This window comes from Equus asinus, chromosome 22, assembly GCF_041296235.1.
Source record: "Equus asinus isolate D_3611 breed Donkey chromosome 22, EquAss-T2T_v2, whole genome shotgun sequence".
Lineage (NCBI taxonomy): Eukaryota > Metazoa > Chordata > Mammalia > Perissodactyla > Equidae > Equus > Equus asinus.
The window spans coordinates 47,793,567-47,812,323 of NC_091811.1; the positions used below are offsets into that span (position 1 = coordinate 47,793,567).

An 18,757-nucleotide genomic window follows, 5' to 3' on the forward strand; every position below is an offset into this window, starting at 1 on the left:
GAACTGAAGTTATTCCTGACTGGCTTCTAGAGGATATAGAAGGCACAGTCATGGATCCTGCTTACGACCTACTCGTGAGGCCATCTGGGTTGCCCCTTGTACAGCCTCAGAGCGAGTCGTCTCCCCTGAAGGAGAGGAAGTCACAGTGGCCCATCTGCTCCGAAAACTCGCTCCCTCCACCATACACTGATTTAGGTTTTAGGCTAACATGTTTTCCCTAGTTTGTGGCTATGCTATCAGTTAGGAGTCTTGCTGGCATTTACAGAAATGAGCTCTGATTTAAGCAGACAAGGAGTTTATTAGAAGAATGTTAGGGAGCTCACAGTTTCTTTTGAAGGGTTGAACAAACAAGCCTGGAGACTAGGCTACCAGAAGCACTGCCCCACATGCCATTGCAGAGCCCGTCTGGGAGGAAAGCATGGTTGCTCCCCTGGGCCTAGAGCTGCGACTTGCACCACTGGTACCACTGACCAGCAGTGGTCCCCAAAAGCTCCTGCCAAAACCTTTGCTATCTGTGGAACTGGCATTCGCTCTCCCAAACACCCCAAAATAGGTTCTGCTTGGCCGGACTTCTTTGCATCACTAGCTTCTGATTCAGAGTCTGGAGTGAGAGATCTGATTAATAGGGCTGAGCTCATGTGCCAGTAGCTGAGCTTCACAGGAGACAAAGTTTGCATTTTTATCTGCTGTAGTGGACGTGGGCTCTGGTGGGAGCTGAAATGTTGGGTGGCCTTCAAGAACAACATGTCCTTTACAGTGCCATGGAACACGTGAATAAATGTTTCAGTCCTTCTGTATTGGGCGAAAAGTCTTAGGTCACTGGAGGCTGAGTTTCTCCATCGTGCTTCTCTTGCAGACTATTTTAAATTCTTCTTGGAGTCTTCAGCACTTTGCAGGATGTCCTCAGAAACTTGTTTGTAGAATGAATCAATAAGTGTTTGTTGAGTATATTCTTTCAGCGAACATGCATTGGGCATATACTCTGTGCTAAGCACTATGTTGAGTATTGTTGGCAAGACCAAAAATGCTTGTGTGTAATAGTAAAGAAGCAGTCAGGAGCAAGGACTGGAATACTTTGCAAGGATCAAAATATGAGGATTAAGATCTAGAGTGAAGAAATACTGCTTAGATACGAAGTAGGGTAAGTGTGAATCAGCTTCACAAGCAGAGGTTGGGGATATGGTGCATCAGGGATAGAAAGGGCTGAAAGACTATGGGGTGAATTGCAGAGCTGGCAGAGGTGGGAGGCACGCAGAGTGGACAGTTGTACCCCAAGCTCTTCTCGCTATCATCTGACTCAGGCATTTCTAGGCAAGCTGCTTGTTCATTTTAGGGGAGCTTGTAGAACTTGCTGGTTTTTCTCTTAAGTGACTATTGTATGCTTCAATTACAACAAGCAATTAAATGTGTTATATCTGTAAAGCTCTTAGAACAGCATCTGGCATGTTGTAAGGACTATATAACCATTTAGTAAATATATGAAAATAAAGTAATATTCTGTTTCTGATACTTCCACAAAATATGTTAGAGATTCCACTTAGACTCACATTTAGCCAAATGCCAGGTGTCTTTTTTTCACCTTTTGACCTTTGGCCTTTTTCATACAGCATCTGCTTTACATTTATTAGGTGCCTTTCTTATTCTTGGCACTGTCTACACTACAGCCGCTCCGCGCCTCTTCTGCCCGTTGGCAGTTGGCAAGTCATGAATGTGCTCCCCAGGCAAAGTGGCCTGACTGCCACAGCTGGTGGATTGCCTAGGCCTTGACCCAGAAATTCCTCTCTGTCTTATCAACTGCTGAAGTTAAAAAAAAAAAAAAAAAACAACTTTAATCCATCTTTTCCAGTTGTCTTCAGTGGAGAATTGGTCCAGTTCACCTCCTGTGATTACTAGAAATGGAAATTCTAGTTTATGTGGTTTAAATCATATGATCCTCGTGAGAACCTAAAAAGGAACCAACCCAGTGGGGTTTTCTCCCTTCTGCAGATGAGGAAAATGAAGCAAGAGAGTTTCAGTTTCCTGCCAAGGGTCAAAGGGCTGATAAGTAATGGCACCAGAATTTGAACATAGGCAGTCTGGTTTTAGAACTTGTGTGCCTAACTCCTGTGTCCACCTATTTTCTTCTTTCATAAAGCAGTATAACTGCTTCATCGTCAAAAGCATTCTTTTAAAAGGTCAAACGAGTCTCTACCTTTACATACTTCCTTTACAACTTAGGACACAGCTTGGCAAAAGCCACGTCACATAGAGTTTAATGTCAATAAATATAGTATATTCTGTATCTTTTTAAATGGCCACATAGCATGGACAGGTGTATTATCAATTAATTAGTTCCTTATTTTTGTAGATTTAGATGCTTTTTATACTTTGCAAACATTTCAGTCTTGCAGAGAGAAGAATTCCCTTAAATTTTGCCCAGATTGTCTGTGTTGTTTTATTGATTTGGGCAAGGCATGCACAGGTGAAATAGACACATTCAAAATTGAACCATTTGAATGTCTGGTATGGAAATAAAATTTTTAAAATCTAGAATGTCACATCTTGGGTTATAACTCTGATAAATGACGTAAAACTTCATTAGTGTGTAAAATTGCTGATAAGCCAAAAAAAGTCCATGAAATTGTGCCAAAGCCAGAGACTGAGAGGCTGAGAACCCATGGGACAACCAAGGGCCTTCCAGAGTGCTAAAGGAATCCAGGTGTAATCCGCGGCATTTCTTCTGAGGAATCTGACACCCACAAATCACCAATACTCAGGCCCTTTCATTGCTTCTGTGCCATTTTGAGCAAATGTATCTCTTCATCAGGTTCACACTGGTTTGTTGTTTATTTTTTCTTAAAAAAACCTTTTTCTTCCTTCCTAATTTCTTTTGACAGAGAAAAAGACAAGCATATGAATCTAACCTCATCTGTGATGGCCTGAAGCTGGAAGCAACAAGATCAGTAAGTGTCTGTCTCTTTCCATCCCTTGGCTGACCATTGCTCTTGGGAACCTGAATGTCGCTTGCAGTGCTGGAGTGGCATTTTGAAACGTGTAACCTCAGCCACACCTTAGTTGTAGGCTGGGAGGGGAGTCAATCAAAATCTACATTATAGAATGTACGTAGTCATATGTCACATGTCCCTTAACAATGGGGATATGTTCTGAGAAATGCATTGTTAGGCAATTTTGTGGTTGTGCAAACCTCATAGAATGTTCTTACACAAACCTAGATGGTATAGCCTGCTACACACCGAGGCTATATGGTACTCATCTTATGGGACCACCATCATATATGAGGTCTGTTGTTGATCAGAGTGTCATTATCTGGGGCATGACTGTATTTGTTTCTGATCAAAGTGAGCAGATCTTTTTTAAGAGCCAAAAAATGTAATCATAAACCCATGTATAAATTATTGTGTTCTTCTTTTAAGAACCTTTTTAAAGATTTTTTAAATTTTACCAACCATAGTTTACAAAATAAAATTACAAAATGTAGGAATAGTGAAAATAAAAATCATCTGTATCTTAATTATCATAAATAATCGCATAGTCCTTAACTTTTTTTTGCTCAATTATATATGTTTTTCCCTTCCAAAAAGGAGAATCATTATTTTACAGTTTCTTAATTTGCTTTTTTCCCTTTAATACATAGTAAATGCCTTTCTATATCAATAAATAGAATTCTTCAACATCCTTTTTAATGGCAGCATAATATGATATTGCACAGATATATAATAAACAGTCCTCTTCTAGGTTTAAGAAATTTAAAATTTGTCATTACGGTAACACTGCAATGAATTTTCTACTGTTTATTTTTACTCACTAATTTGAATGGAGTGATAGGCAAATTAACAAGTTTGCTGTTCTTTATTGAAGATATTAGTACGTTTATGAAAGAACTGTGATAAGGATTTTAATTACTTTCTCAATAATTTGAACCAAGAAATTATCTTTAAGGCAAAAATTTATCGTGGTTTGCCAATCTATTTTTATTATATCTCCCCTTTTACTAGCATCCTCTGTGTGTGTGTGTGTGTGTGTGTGTGTGTTTATATGCACGCGTGTGTTTTAACTACCAGCAACATAAGAAAAACCTATGTGTTTTAAAATTGTGAAAGTAGTTGGTTTGGTTTCCTAGTTTGTGTTTTTAATTCTTCAAATACAGGTTGTGGATGATAAGCTTGTATTTGTAAAAGTACATGCCCCGTGGGAAGTATTATGTACATATGCTGAGATAATGCACATCAAATTACCTCTGAAACCCAATGATCTGAAAACCCGGTCCTCAGCCTTCAGTAATTTCAACTGGTTCACCAAATTCTTCCAAGTGGATGAAAATATCATCAAGCCAGAGCAAGAGTTTTTCACTGCTCCATTTGAGAAGAACCGGATGAATGATTTTTATATTCAAGATCGAGATACCTTCTTCAATCCAGCCACCAGAAGCCGCATTGTAAGTCTAAGTCAAATTTAGTTGCTGTCTTGGGGTGATTTGGAACCTGCTGTTGAGTAATTAGTGGTTTGGTTTGGTTGGTTTAGTTTTGTTTGTAAAGCTGCCAAAAAGAAAAGAAGAGAAATATGCCTGTAGATCCCTGTTACAGTAGTAAACAATGGTAGGTTAATTATGCTGTATAAACCACACAGTCTATTTTGGAATCTTTTTAGGTTTACTTCATCCTCTCTCGGGTCAGTTATGAAGTGAAGGACAATGTGAAAAAGTTTGGGATTAACAGACTTGTCAACTCTGGAATCTACAAAGCAGCCTTTCCTCTCCATGATGTAAGTCAAATGGCAGAAGTGAAATAGAATACCTACTGTCTACTCTACTGTTAATAGGGAGGGCTTAATCTTCTTGACCTTAAGTTTCTTCCTCCGTAAAATGAAGATAATATGTCACAAGATGACAAGCTCATTCAGAGCAGGAAGCAAGTTCTATTGTTCACTGCTGAATCCCGCTCATAGTGAATGCCCTCCGTTTGAATGAGTGAGTGAACGAATGAATGAGCAGTAGCTCTCCCGTAGTTCATGTGTAAAGCAGTGTAGATTAGCAGGTAAGAGCATGCACTCTAGGGCCAAATTGCCTGCTCTGTCACTTTCCTGGTGGATGACCTTGTGAAAGTCATTTAGCCTCTCTGTTTCTCACTTTCCTCATCAGCAAAACGGGGGTAACCATAGTACCAACCTCACAGAGTTGTGGGGTTAACTAGTCCATGTTAAACATTAGAACAGTCCCTGGCATGTAGGAAGTAGTACTATATATGTGTTAGCTATTTTCATAATTACTGACAGATGTTATTATCAACCAGAAAAGTATTAGTTCTTTGTAAGCAAAATACGTCTTAGACCATATCATTTTCTGAAATACCACTTTTAAACTATGCCCTGGAATATCACAGGGCTTTTAAAAAGGCACCTGTGAGGGTCCTTGTCACAATGGCAATACGGCAGAGTGTCGACATTTTTTAAGGACTATGTTCTGAGATGACAGCAATTCCTTAAATTCAAGAGCACTTCTTTAGCCAATAACATCTCTCATGAATGTAATTTTTAAAATGTGACTGCTTCAGACCCTTAATGATTCCGTAAATGCAGGAATGTTATATCTAAGCTCTTTAAAAAAAATTCGTCATTGAAATAAATTAAATACTATATTATATTGCGCTGTTACTTTGTTACGTTCACTATCAATTTATCTGAATCTCTAAGACAAAAGAAAGCAGAGACTGAGAATGATAATCGCTACTGTGTAGTACATGTATTTGTGGATGAAGACAATATTGAAATGTACTATACAAGATAATAAAACTAGGACACTGAACAACTGCTTGATACACGTGCGTGAATAGAGGACAGGGAGCTGAGTGGAGAAGCAGACGCTGAACTTCCTGGCTAAGAGATCCAACATAGCAGTCCAGCCTGACAGTCCACGTGTTTTATATTTATGCTCCAGCAAAATGAGCAGTTATAGCATGACATGAACTTGGGAACACTTGCAAATAGTTGTCATGAATATTAATCTGGGATGCCAAGATTCTATAGTATTCAGTTGGCATCTGCCTATACTCAGTTCTTTCCCTCTAAAGTCTCCTGTAATCGCAGTGGTCCCATATCCAGGCTAAAGAATGGTCTCGTGTGGTATTTGGAAGGGAGGTGAGTGGAAGTTAGGACCCATGTTAAGGCTTGGCTGGGTGATAACCTGGTTCTAGTATAGGAGGAAGGAAAATGAGTCAGGTGAGAAGACGAGCGATTAAATTTAAGCAGAGGCAGGAAAGTTTTGTTTCTTGAATAAGGAAAGTGTATAACATGTTATCAAGCTTCTTTGTTGTTTATATTCTACATGTGGTCACAGGATAACTGCTGAATTTGGGGACAAAGAAGCCTGAGTTTTAGAATTGACCGTGCTGCTAACCAGTTAAGGCCTTGCTTCCCCTGGGTGTCCAAGGATGGAGCTGGACCGTCGGGTCTTCCTCCATTGTGGCAGTTTTGGCACTTGAGCAGCCCAATTTTTCATTATAGATAATGAAAATGACTGGCCCACTTATAGGACAGTAAGCATCCCCAGGACTCTTACCAAGTACCAAGTACCTGTTCTCCAGGATTGTAACAACTAAGCATTCCCACGTTCACAAATGGCTCTCAAGGAATTAGTAATACCCCCGGTTGAGAATCAGTAAAAATTACATGGTATTTCCTCCCTTTCAGCAAACAAGGGCCCTTTATCCACAAATGACTATGAAGTCTTAGTACCATATTTAATAAACAGATTTGTGAACACATGATGATTGGGATGCTCACTTATTTGCTTCTGCTTCCTAGTGCCACTTCAGCTGGCCATCACAAGATGTCAGCTGTCCTAATGAACGGTACCTTCTGTATAGGGAATGGGCTCATCCTCGAAGCTTCTACAAAAAGCAGCCCTTGGATCTTATCAGGTGAGTTGGTGTAGAAGGCACTCCAGTGGGAAGGGCTCAGGGTTGCCCTCATGGCATCTAAGTTTGACAACACTCAGAGTGTTGCCAACCAGGGAAGCTCACTCAGACCTCTGAGCTTCATTGCCTAGAGTTTTTATTGAGGCTTCATTACATAGGTATGATTAATTGAGTCATTGCTCTCGTGGCTCAGTCTCCAGCCCCTTTCTCTCTCAGAAGTTGGTCCATGATCACATGGCTCAAAGCTCCAACATTCTGATCACATCGGTGGTCATTCTGGTGTGGCCAGCCCCCATCTTGAGTCATCTCATTAGCAAAAACCATTAGGAGTCCACCATGAATAACAAAGACACTCCTATCTTGGAAAATTCCAAGGGTTTAGAGGTTGCCTCCAAGGAACTGGAACCATAGACCCACCAAATTCTTCATTACACAGGAATAAATGTTAGATTTAGCTTAAATGGTATGATAAGAGAGATAAATTGTCACTGCTTTTCTGTATCTGCTGTTAGGTTCTGTTTCACTGTATCATGGGACTACAGTGTCAAGCTCGGCATTTGTCTTCTCAGAGCACCAGTGTCTGCTGCTCTCCAGAAGCTTATGTTGTTTGGGCAAGGCTGCTGGAGAGAGACCAAGAATAACCAAACAAACAAACAAATAAGAATGAGCAAACAAATAAGTAAACACAATTTCTGATCAAAAGGAAAGTTTCATAACACATTGATGAGATGGAGGGGTGTGGGAAGTGAGTCAAGAAAGTTAGCCTCGAGTAGGTGACAGAGGAGCTGAGACATGGATAGTAAAAAGGAGCCAGTACTTTGAGGATTTGGAAGAAGTCATTCCAGGAATAGAAGGCGCTTGTAAAATGGTCCCAAGGCACAAATATATTTGGCGAGTTTGAGGAAATATCAGAGACTAATATTGAAGTGCTGATGTGAAAGAGAATGAGGAGACACGAGGTTGGAAGGATAGCTGGAGCCCAGAAAGGAGTTTAGACTTGACGTGCAATGAGAAGCAGTTGTCATATTTTAAGCATTCAAGTGATTTTATCTTGTTCCCATTTTGCAAAGATAGTGTGGAGAACGGAGAGTAGGGCGCAGAGGAAGCAGGGAGACCAGGTGGGAGCCATTGGTGTGGCCCAGAGGAGAGACTGTGGGAACAGATCTGGAAGGTGTGTTAGGAGTAGAGTTGACAGGACTTGGTTATGGATTGGATGTGGAGGATGAGAAGAAGAAGAGAGTCAAGGCGTCCCCAAGTAAGCCTGGAGCCGAGAGGCTGTTCTTTCTACAATATCTCAGTGCCCCATGCAGGTGCCCACCTACTTGGGAAGATCTCTTAATCTTTAAAGTGAGGGTTTTAAAACGCTGAATAATTTCTGCTTTGTTTTGTTTGACATTTTATTAGGGGAAATTTCAAACATATATAGAAGTAGAACAGTACAGCAAACCTGCATTTATCTGTCACCCAGCTCTGAAAATTATAAACTCATAGCCAATCTTGTTTCATCTTTATCTCTACCTCCTTCCCTTCTCCTCCACTGGATCATTTTGAAGAAAACAAAGATTTCATTCTGAAGAAAACATTTGAAGATATCAAATATAATATCATTTCATTAGTAAAATGACAAGATTTCTTTTAAATACAACCAGAATACTTTTTTTAAAAAACAGTCATGTAATAATCAGTGTTCACATTTCCCTGATTGTCACAAAAAAGTATTTTTAAATAGTTTTTTGGTTCAAATCAGGATCCAGACAAGGTCCAGATATCGCAGCTAACATCTCTCTCAGCTGTCTTCTAATCTATAATTTCCTCTGTTTCTTGTTTTCCTTGCAATTGTTGAGGGGTTTCTCCATTCTCTGTTTTGCTGATTTCATCCTCCCCTGTGTGGTGGTATTAAAACTTCCTCTGTCCTAGGCATTTGCTTTAGCTAAGTAATTTTTTCTATTGAGGTAACATTGGTTAATAACATTATATAAATTTCAAGTGTACATAATTGTATGCTGACTTCTGTGTGTAAACTACATCGTGTTAACCACCAAAAGTCTAGTTTCCATTCATCACTGTCCAAATGTACCCCTGTACCCCTTTCACCCTACCCCCCTTCCTCTCTGGTAACCACCAATCTGTTTTCCTTATCTATGGGTTTGTTTCTTGTTGTTTTATCTTCTACATATGAGTGAAATCATATGGTATTCGTCTTTCTCTGTGTGACTTATTTTGCTTAGCATAATACCCTCAAAGTCCATCCATGTTGTTGCAAATCTTCAGGCAAGGGAATCGAAAGAAAAAATAAATAAATTGGGACTACATCAAACTAAAAAGCTTCTGCACAGCAAAGGAAACCATCAACAAAACAAAAAGACAACCTACCGATTAGGAGAAGATATTTGCAAATCGTATATTCAATAAGAGGTTAATATATAAAATACATAAAGAACACATAGAATTCAACAACCACAGAAAACAACCTGATTAAAATAGGCAGAGGATCCATATAGACATTTTTCCAAAGAAGATAGACAGATGGCCAACAGACGTATGAAAAGATGTTCAGTATTACAAATTATTAGGGAAATGCAAATCAAACTGCAATGAGAAATCACCTCATGCCCATCAGAATGTCTGTTATTAAAAAGACAAGAACTAAGAAGTGTTGGAGAAGATGTGAAAAAAAGGGAACCCTTTTACACTGCTGGTGGGAATGTAAACTGGTGCATCCACTATGGAAAACAGTATGGAGATTCCTCAAAAAATAAAAAATAAAACTATCTTGTGATCCAGCTATTCCACTTCTGGGCATTTATCCAAAGAACACAAAAACACTAATTCGAAAAGATACATGCATCCCTATGTTCATTGCAGCATTATTCACAATAGCCAAGAGTTGGAAGCAGCATAAGTGCCCATCAATGGGAAGGAATGGGTAAGAAAATGTGGCATATATATACAATGGAATACTACTCAGCCATAAAAAAGATTAGCTAAATAATTTGTTCCTCATTTAAGAGCCTGACTTGAGGTTTGACTTTATGCAAGAATACTTGACATGTGGAGTTTTGTACTTCTGTGAGAAGGTACATAATGTCCAGTTGTCTCTCTCTCTCTTTTATTTTTGGTGAGGAAGATTGTTCTTGAGCTAACATCTGTGGAAATCCTCCTCTAGTTTGTATGTAGGATGCCACCATACGATGGCCTGATGAGCAGTGTGTAGGTCCACATTCAGGATCTGAACCCATGAGCCCTGGGCCACTGAAACGGAGCATGTGAACTTAACCACTATGCCACCAGGCCAGCCTCTGCTTGTCTGTCTCTTTGGTGTTGATAGCAGCCATTAATGATTATTGCCTAGATTTATTATTTCATACGGGATTTTATTCTATTATTTCATTTGGTCATATTCTGATGTCCTCCTTCATTTATTAGCTAGTTTACAGTCATGAAGAAGCACTTTCTCTCATTAACTCTTGTTATCCTGTTGAATAAAATTTTAAAAGAGGATGTTTGTATATATGTAAATATTTGAAGTTGACATTCTTGTGAGGTTTTCCTTTTATGTTAAACCTATATAGCATCTGTTGACAGGGCGATAGGTTTTTGATGCGTTCTTAATCATTTTTTATGGGTTGATTGGTTTTTTTTTTTTCCTTTGGTAAAAAAAAAAAATTTCCCCAATATTTCAAGTATATTTTGCTAAGGGAAACAGATTTAATTATTTCCTGTCCTTGGTCCACATGTTCCCTTCGCTGTGTTCCACTAGTAACCCCTTGAGTATTCTGGCTGTTACAGCTTCATCTGTGGTTCCCAGGGATTACCAGAGGGAAAACGAATTCTTTCCCAAAAAGCAAACCAAACAAACCAGAAAGAGCAATCTGGAGCAAACAGACTTTGCACAGAAACACAGAAAGGTTTCCCAAAAAACTTCTTCAGAATGATAAGAAAAGATATGGTATCCACAAGACAACGACAGGATTCCATGAAAAAGGATCATTCTGAGAATAAAATATTGCTCTTGGAAATGAAAAATGTGATAGAACAGAAAAAGTCCAACAATAGTGTTAGAAAATGAAGTTGAAGAAATTGTGCACAAAGTAGAGCAAAAATATAAAGACAGGAAATAAAAGGCAGAAAAGATAAAAACTAGAAGATGAGTCTGGGAGGTGCAATGAACAAATAATAGGAGTGGGAGAAACAGGAACAGAGAAAATGGAGGGAGGAAATCGGAGAAATACTTCAAGAAGAGCATCTGAAGAACCGTGTTGAAGAACTGAACTCTGTGTGTCTCCGGAGGAAGGAGTCTACCAAGCGCTCCCGGACAATGGAAACAGAGCCATCAGGCCACTCAGCATGACATCTCAGGACACTGGAGACAAAGAGAAGGTTCTTCAAACCTCCAGAAAGAAAAACAGGCTTCATGTGAAGGAGCAAGACTCAGAATAGCATTGACCTTTTCAACAGCACTGCAAGGTGGAAAAAGAGAAGTAACTTCAAATTTCTAAGGGAGGTGCTTTTTCAATTTACAGTTCCATATGTGGACAGACTGCTAATTAAGGGTGAGGAATTTTCTCAGTTTAAATACGTAAGGCGCAGTGGGGGAGGTGCTCCCCCCAGACAGAGAAAGACATAGATTCAATAAACAGAGATTCCCAGCACGAGAGAGGGTCTGAGAGATGCAGACGACAGCTCTGTGGCAGGCCCAGCAAGTCATTCATCCAGGTTTGAGGAGACCTGAAGGGCTTTATACCAGGAGATGAAATTAATAGACTACCTCATGTGTTAGAAGGAAGTTATATATTGGGGGAAAATCTGGGCTTGAATTGTTAAGTACACAGAAAACTAAGCAATGAGCCACCAAGACAATTACTAACTCCAGGGAAAACAAAATATTGGGCAGGAACGAAAAAGTAAGCTGAGCAGATGACTAGATTCAGCAGTGCGTAGTCTTTACAGAGTCAAAATAATGTAGAGCCAAGGATCTTGATCTAAACAAAATTATGATGTAACTATGTTGAGAGGGTGGAGGTGTGGATGTGTAGATGAGACGGGGGGTTGAAAGAGAGCTCAATCCTCATCTTCTAAGGTAGGAAGTCAACAGACGATACATGAAACTGAAAAATCAATAAGCTACACTGCAAGTATAATTATTTAGAGATATTGAGGTAAGTATTCCAAGAATCAGCTTTTGACTTGAAAGTTGCTTCTGGGCGACAGGAAATGGGGTACGTTGTTGGGGACTGCTCCTTTTTATAATCAGTCTTCTAGAACTATTTGACTATTGAATGAATGTATCGTTATAACTTTGATTAAAAAATCAAAGCTGAATTTTTAAAAATTGGTGTTAAGAATTGGGATGTTTTTGGCAGAGAGACAGAATATCATGTTTGAAGAGACCTCATTATTCCCAGCCTTTCAGCAAGAACTAGGAGGCAGGCTTCTGTTTAAGATTCAAAAATTCTTTCTGACCTCCTTGCCTACCGTGTAACAGGATACCTTCGGAAATAATGATCTCTCTGTCACTGTAAATATCCAGTCAGGGACTGCCCGACTGGCTCTCTACATATAGCAGGATGTTTTTTACTACTGGGGGGTTGGACCAGGCAACTTCTAACAGTCTTTTCAGTTTTAAATGGGGCACGTCCACGGTGGATGGTTAATAAGAACATACAACAGAAAGTTTAACAGCAAACAGTTGAAGACATCGTAATCCCATTGCTAAGCTTTTTCCCTCCCAGGCATTATCCTGCACCTGCCATTTGCCTGCATTCCATGAGCCAAACAACAAAGCCCCAATCACATGCAAATTGACATACTTTGTTCCTCCCATCTCCTATTGCACGTTAGTTTTATCTCTTCTTTTTGCCGTGGATGTGGCCTACACCCAGGCCTGTGACTGTGGAGCTGGTCTCATAGCTGCCCTTTGAGCGCTGGTCCAGCCCAGGGATGTTCCTGTCTGAAGTCCCCCAGGCCTCCAGGTTGTTCTCAGAGCTAAGTCTCCACTAGGATAAGCCCGAGGAGCTCAGCCCGGCTCCATGCTGAGCCAGAAGTCTCACACAGGCCTCAGATCTAAGTAAATCTACACGTTCTACCAGCCAACACTGAGCCAGGAGTGAATCCGTCTAGGAAAGTATCAACAACAGCATAGTCGCCTCAACCATCACTCCTTGCTTTCTCCTCCTCCCTAAGCCCTTGTTTCTGCCTAGCTGTATTTGTCTCCCTTTCAGGAGCAGTAAGGCACTGCTTCATGCCTGCTTCATGCTTCTTCCAATCTTGTCTACTTGATCTCGTCCATTTTACCCCAGAGCACACCACTGATCAGTTTTTAAAATTTGGAAAAAAAGTGTCAGAAACAAGGAATACAGGACAGTGGATTCCTCAGCCCTATCCATCCTGCCCTCTCCCATTCTCCCAGTGAACTTTATAAATATTTTGGTCAGAGAGACATTCCACTACTAATTATTATTATTATTATCCGTCATTTTCTTGTTATTATTTGTGAGTTACCTTACATTTGCTCCAAGGAAGTTCCCTAGACAAACAAAAGCAAGTAACTGTGAGCAGACTGTGCTGATTTGTTTTCTGCATGTTAAGAATGGTCTTTTGGAGAATGTGTCACTGTGCTGGTCTTTACAAAGAATGATGATGATGCTCTCTGTTTGCTCCATATTCAGCATTTTTCCGTCCTTTGCTCTATTCTGGTTTACTTTACTTCTGCAGGCTAACCAGTGATCAGTACTTCTGTGATATGTAAAATACTTTTTGTTTCCTAGAGGACTTTGGGATCGGCTGTGAAAATGAACATGTTTTAAGTGTGAGTGAGGTCAGAAGTTTAATGTTAATGCCTCCTTTATTTAAAATCAGAAATTAATATTAGGATGAAGCTGCAGAGTGATTATTTGTGTCTATTTTCTAAAAATAATTTGTCTTTCTTCAGGAAATATTATGGAGAAAAGATTGGAATCTATTTTGCTTGGCTGGGCTATTACACGAAGATGCTTCTCCTGGCAGCAGTAGTTGGAGTGGCTTGCTTTCTCTACGGATATATTAATCAAGATAACTGTACATGGAGGTAAGCTCTGTTTATTCCTTGTTACCATGCCGAAAAGCTGATTAGACTTGAAATTATTTTCAAGGTCTTGGACTGATTTAGTAAAAAAAAGACTCATCGCAGAACGCTTACCACTTTGGATAATATACCCCTTTTGTTCTGAGTGTAATAACTAAGTGAAGTGGAAAAATTTTTCCTTAGATAATGCAGCCCAGTCTCTGACAGGAATATTACCCTTGGGAAGCACTCCAATATTTTAAGACAGTACTTTGTTTGAAAAAGAAAGGCGGTCTGAAGGGAGGACTATCCTTGAACTTCTGGCCCCCAGAGGAATGCTTCACTTACCCCTGCAGGCTGTGGGCCAGGAGCAGCTCTGATTTTTTCAAGGTTTCAACGGCAAAACTGGTAAAATTGGTGTTTTTGTGCTTTTGGAAATGACTTCTTAATATGTATTAAGAAATATATGTTTAAAAACTCGAGTAAACAATAGTTTTGCTTTACTTTAAAAAAAATTAGCCCTTACAAAGTTAGGGAAAAGGATAGAGAATTAGTTTGTGGTCGATGTTGGAATTCAGAGACCAGCTGCGCTGTCCAAAGGGAAATACCTGGGTGCCGGGACACTGAATTTCCCCATCACTGTTTGGAATTGTGTCATTATTCCTCTGCTTTTGGTGGTCTCAACCTCTAGAAGGGATGCAGGCCTGAACCAGGCATTTTCTCTTGTTAATTTGGCTTCTATCCAGGTTTGACAGCCAGATCAAATTTCTGGGCACCAGCGATGAGCTGATAACCAAATTTTTCTAGCCCCAAGCATATCAGCCTAGCTCCCGAGGCAGGAAGCTTACATGGCAGGCCTGACGTATAAGCATAATTATCCATTCTGTTTAATAGAGGATTCTGAGTGTTACGGCTTCTTGGCTGGAAAGCTGCAGATAATCTCTGAAGTCCTCTACTCTCTTCACTGGAAAAGAGTTTAGGGCCAGAGGCTGAATGTTGATGCTTTTGCCTAAATTTGTCTTTGGCTTCGCCATCGTTTTGTATATTGTTCCAACCAAAAAAAGGCATTTCAAAAACACACACAGTGCACAACTGGCATTTTTATAAGGTTCTTGCATGGTGGTTCTCATGGTAATTCCTTTTATAAAATCACCATGACAGTCACACCACACATTTCCTACTGTTCCCCACAGATTAATCTACAGAACACTGGGGGAGGGTCTTGGGATATATACGCCCTGTGCTCAAAACTATGAGGGCTTTAATTATTTATTATGTATTTTTTAAATATTTAAAATATATGCATTTTAAATAATTTTCAGTTAATTTTATTACATAGTGAATAGATTCACAAGAATAGAACATGTATTTATGGTATAAGGAATAATGATCCATCACCCAATTTAAGAAAAAGAGCATGCTGTTACCTGGGAAGTACTTTGCTCAATTATGTCTCCACTTTCCCCTTTGGAAATAACAACTGTACTAACTTTTGATTTTTAACATTCCTTTACGTATTCTTTATCACGTATATTTGTATCCACACAAAATATGTTTCATTTTGTGTGTTTTGAAAACGTCTATGCATAAATGGAGGATACTGTAGGTATTTCTTTTTATATAAAATTCCTGTTTTAAGCTTATGCCCCTTTTCAAAATAACAGCTTTATTGAGATCTTATTCACATACCATAAAATGCATCCTTTGAAAATGTACAATTCAGTGGTTTTAAGTACATTTACAGGCTGTTTAATTTCAGAACATTTTCATCACCCCAAAAAGAAACAAGTACCCTTTAGCAGTCACTCTCTAACCCACCTTTCTTTAGCCCCTGCAACCACTAATCTACTTTCTGTCTCTATGAATTTGCTTATTCTGGACATTTCCTGTAAGCGGAACCATACAGTATGTAGCCTTTTGTGACTGTCATCTTTCACTTAGTGTAATGTTTTCAAGGCTCATCCACCTTGTAGCATGTATCAGTACTTCATTCCTTTTGGTGGCCAAATAGTATTCCATTCTATGAACATACCACATTTTTTTTCCATTTGTCAGTTGACATTTGTGTTATTTTCACCTTTTGGTTATTATGAATAATTCTACTATGATTATTCATGTATAAGTTTTTGTGTGGACTGATATTTTCAGTTCTCTTGAGAATATACCAAAGAATGGAATTGCTGGGATATATGGTAAGTCTACATTTTACATTTTGAGGAATTGCCAAAGTATTTTCCAAAGTGGCCATATCATTTTACATTGCCATTAGTAATGTATGATAATTCCAGTTTCTCCACATCCTCATCAACACTTGTTATTATAGGGGTTTTTAAAAAATATATATATTAGCCACTGTAGTGGGTCTCAAGTGATATGTTGTTGATCTTGAACATCTTTTCATGTGCTTATTTGTCATTTGTATATCTTCTTGGGAGAAACATCTATTCAAATCCTTTGCCTATTTTAATTGTGTTATTTGGTCTTTTTATTGTTGAATTGTGTGTTCTCTATATATTCTGGATAAAAGTCCCTTATCAGATATATTGCAAGTATTTTCTCCCATTCTGTGGGTTGTCTTTTCCTTTTCTTGATGATGTCCTTGGAAGCACAAAAGTTTTTGATTTTAAAGAAGTCCAGTTTACCTAACTTTTTTCTTTTGTTGTTTGTGCTTTGGGCATCATATCTTAGAAACCATTTGTAATCCAAAGTCATTTTCTCAATATTTACTTCTAAAAGTTTTATAGTTTGAGGTCTGTGATTCATTTCGAGTTAATTTTTGTAAATGGTATGAAGTAAGGGTTCAACTTTATCCTTTTCCAGGTGTGTATCCAGGTGTCCCAGGGCCATTTTTGAAAAGAGTATTCTTTTCCTATTGGATTCTCTTGATACCCTTGTCAAAATCAATTGTCCCTGAGTGCAGGAGTTTATTTGTGGGCTCTCAGTTCTTTCCCATTGATCTATATGTCTGTCCTTTATGCAGGTACCACACTATATTGATGACTGTAGCTTTATAGTAAGTTTTGAAATTGGAAACTTTGTTCTTCTTTTTCAAAATTGTTTTGGCTATTCCAGGTCCCTTACATTTCTATATTAATTTTAGAATCAGCTTGTCAATTTATGCAAAAAAGCCTGCTGGGATTTTGATAGAAATTGCATTGAATCTGCAGCTTAGTTTGAGGGGTATTGCCATCTGAACAATATTAATTCTTCCAATCCATGAACACAGAATGTCTTTCTGTTTATTTAGGTTGTCTTTAATTTCTATCAACAACGTTTTGTAGTTTTCAGTCTACAAGTTTCATGCTAATTTTCGCAAATTTATTCTAAGTATTTTATTCTTTTTGATGCTATGGTAAATGAAATTAGTTCCTTAATTGCAGTTTTTGGATTATTCATTGCTAGTGTATGGAAATATAATTGCTTTTTTGTATTTTGACTTTCTGTCTTATAATCTTGCTGAACTGGTGTATTAACTCTAAATTTTTTTGGTGGCTTCAATAGCATTTTAATATACAATATCATGTCCTCTGCAATAGAAATAGTTTTACTTATTCCTTTCCAATCTGGAGGCCTTTGATTTATTTTCCTTCTCTTGTTGAGCTGACCAGAACCACCAGTACAATGTTGATCTTGGGAGGAAAGCATTCACTCTTCACCATTAAATATGATGTTTGCTGTGGGGTTTTCATAGATACTCTTTATCAGATTGAAGAATTTCTCTTCTATTCCTAGTTTTTGCCCATTATTTTATTAGTATGGCATATTACATGAATTGATTTTTGTATGTTGAACTATCCTTGTATTTCTGGGTACCTCACTCTTGATAACAAGCCTCCTTATATGTTACTGGATTTGATTTGCTAGTATTTTGTTGAGGATTTTTGCATTTATATTCAGAAGAGACATTGGTCTGTAGTTTCCTTGTGATGCCTTGTATCAGGGTAATACTGGTCTCATAGAATGAATTGAGAATTGTTGCCTCTTCTTTATTAGTTCTTCTTTAAATGTTGATAGAATTCACCCATGAGCCATCTGTGTTTAGGCATTTCTCTCTGGGAAGTTTTTGATTACTAATTCAGTGTTTTGTTATAGGTCTCTTCAGGTTTTCTATTTCTTCTTAAGTCAGCTTTAATCACTTATGTCTTTCTAGAAATTTGTTCATTTCATCTAGATTATCTAATTTGTTGGCATGTAATTATTCATAGTATCCCCTTATGATCCCTTTTATTTTTGTAAGGTCAGTATTAATGTCCCTCCTTTTATTTCTAATTTTAGTAATTTGAATCTTCTCACTTTTTTTCTTGATTAGCCTAGCTAAAGATTTGTCAATTTTGTTGATTTTTTTCAAAGAACTTTTGGTTTTGTTGATTTTTCTCTTCTCTATTTATTTCTGCCTTTTGATTGGACTGTTTAGTTCATTTACATTTACTGTAATCTCTTAGCAGGTTGGAGTTACTTCTGCCACTTTTCTATTTGTTTTCTGTATGTCTTCTTTTTATATTCCTCCCTTACCACATTTTTTTGTATAGAATAAATATTTTCTAGTATACCATTTTAATTTGTTGCTTCTTTTACTCTAGTTTTTTGAGTTATTTTCTTAAGTGGTTGCCCTGGAGATTATATATAATGGTGTGTGTTAAAACAATCTAGTTCAGATTAAGGCCAACTTAATTTCAATAGTATACAAAAACTTTGCTTTGGTATAGGTCTTGTTCCCTCCCCCCACCCCCCTTTGTCCTGTTATTGTCATGTAAATTACATCTTTATGCAGTATAAACCCATGAACACATTTTTATAATAATTA

General features: G+C 38.3%; 1 protein-coding gene across 4 annotated transcripts in view; it reads left to right on the top strand.

Moving 5' to 3' along the window:
* Positions 1-18,757, top strand: part of ANO6 (anoctamin 6) — a 188,307-nt gene that overhangs the window by 109,687 nt on the left and 59,863 nt on the right. For all 4 annotated transcript variants that reach the window (XM_070494727.1, XM_014860463.3, XM_070494729.1 and 1 more), the window contains 5 exons: positions 2,877-2,942; positions 4,148-4,435; positions 4,648-4,761; positions 6,799-6,914; positions 13,843-13,977. In XM_070494727.1, the coding sequence (XP_070350828.1) occupies positions 2,877-2,942; positions 4,148-4,435; positions 4,648-4,761; positions 6,799-6,914; positions 13,843-13,977 (719 nt within the window). The remainder of the gene's footprint in view (positions 1-2,876; positions 2,943-4,147; positions 4,436-4,647; positions 4,762-6,798; positions 6,915-13,842; positions 13,978-18,757) is intronic.